At 50.6% G+C, this 1739-nt stretch overlaps 1 protein-coding gene across 1 annotated transcript in view; it reads right to left on the bottom strand.

The window, feature by feature from the left end:
* Nucleotides 1–1739, bottom strand: part of C6 (complement component 6) — a 22143-nt gene that overhangs the window by 9386 nt on the left and 11018 nt on the right. The window contains exon 9 of the mRNA XM_010153725.1: nucleotides 938–1163. Coding sequence (XP_010152027.1) covers nucleotides 938–1163 — 226 coding nt within the window. The remainder of the gene's footprint in view (nucleotides 1–937; nucleotides 1164–1739) is intronic.

Below are 1739 nucleotides of genomic sequence, written 5' to 3'. Positions count from 1 at the left end.
ACGGACCTGTGGAGAGGGGAGCCCACGCTGGCGGTAGTTTTTCTGGCAGGACTTGTGACCCTGTGGGAAGCCCACACTGAAGCAGGCTGCTCCTGAAGGACTGCACCCCATGGGAGGGACCCATGCTGGAGCAGTTTGTGCAGAACTGCAGCCCATGGGAAGGACTCACGCTGGAGAAGTCTCCCATGGGAGGGATACCACGCTGGAGCAGGGGCAGAGTGTGAGGATCCTCCCCTGAGGAGGAATAGCAGCAGAGACATGTGATGGACTCATCACAATCCCCATTCCCCATCCCTCTGTGCTGCTGGTGGGGAGGAGGTAGAGAAATGGGGAGCAAAGCTGAGCCCAGGAAGGAAAGAGGAGTGGGGGAAGGTGTCTTAAAGATCTGGTTTGTTTTGTCTCTCATCATCCTGCTCTGATTAGATTGGTAACTAATTAAACTGATTTTTTTTTCTTCCCCAAGTCAAGTCTGTTTTGCCCATGACCATAACTGGGGAGTGACCCCTCCCTGTCCTAGTCTTGATCCATGAGCCTTTTGTGTTTTCTCTTTCCCATTCCATTGTAGGGGGGGAGTGAGTGAGTGGCTGTGTGATTTTTCCTGCCAGCTGGGCCTAAACCAGGACACTAAGGACTGGATGTCTTAAATTTTGCATCAGTTATCTTTGATCTCAGCTTCATCCTTATTGCTGAACAGCTCATTTCCTCTTATCCTAATTATGCAGCTAAGGAATCTTTTACCATGTCTTACAATTTCTTTTGAGCCATGTCTATTCAGTTTGACATTTATTTTTACTCCTACCATTATTATACTTTCTGACCATCACCACGTGGTAAGAAGTGCTATGGATTTAGTAAGGGAAGGCTACGCCAGATTCATCTTTGACAAACAGATACCGGACAGACCATATCTACATCATGACAGTATCACCCCAAATACCTGATGTGTAACCCGGAGCTCGCATCTCGCAGTTTTTGCCATACGTGCCAGCCTGGCACAGGCAGAGGCACTCCATCCCAGAAAGCACAGGCCTGCCGTTGTTGGGGCATGGGGCACACTGGCAAGGGTCAAACCTGCGCACGTATTCTCTCAGGGCTCTCCTCAGGTTGCGACGTTTGGTTATGGCACATGGCACGTTCTTCACCAAATCCACGATGGGCAGCACCTGGCAGACAACCGCTTGGTAAGCAGTTACCCAGACACAGCAGGGTCCTGCGGGGGGTAGCCACAGCATTTCAAAGGCACTGGAGCCTGCACATGAAGCTATATCGCACGGAAGTCAGGCGTGTTGAAAGTTATGGATGCTTTAAAGGAACATGACAGTGATATATGTCTATATTATCCTGGTTTTATTGCTTTTATTTTCCCCAATTTAGGGCTTGGTGAGTCAGTGTAAAACCAACCAAGTGGAATACCATGTCTAAAAATTCAGGACACCATACTTGGTGTGGGGTTTGTTTACACTGGGTCCCTGATGTGTGAGACATCTCTATGCTGCCTTCAGGAGCTCAGCAGCCCAGTAGGAGAGACATCACCGCATGCTGCATCCAGGCAGGTTTGGCTGTTTGTCCCAGCACTTTGCCACTGCTGCTGCGAGCTGCGGTGCCAGCCGGTGAGCCAAGCAGCTCCGTGGGCCCACAACAGCACCGGCATGCCACGGTAAATGAGCAGGACAGCGGTGCCAGAGCACTGCCAGTTTGCTTTCGTTCAGCTCTGTGTTGTAATTTGCCACCCAGTCCTG

This window comes from Eurypyga helias, unplaced genomic scaffold (genome assembly GCF_000690775.1).
Source record: "Eurypyga helias isolate BGI_N326 unplaced genomic scaffold, ASM69077v1 scaffold36766, whole genome shotgun sequence".
NCBI classification, from domain to species: domain Eukaryota; kingdom Metazoa; phylum Chordata; class Aves; order Eurypygiformes; family Eurypygidae; genus Eurypyga; species Eurypyga helias.
This window is presented reverse-complemented; position numbering and strand designations above follow the sequence as displayed.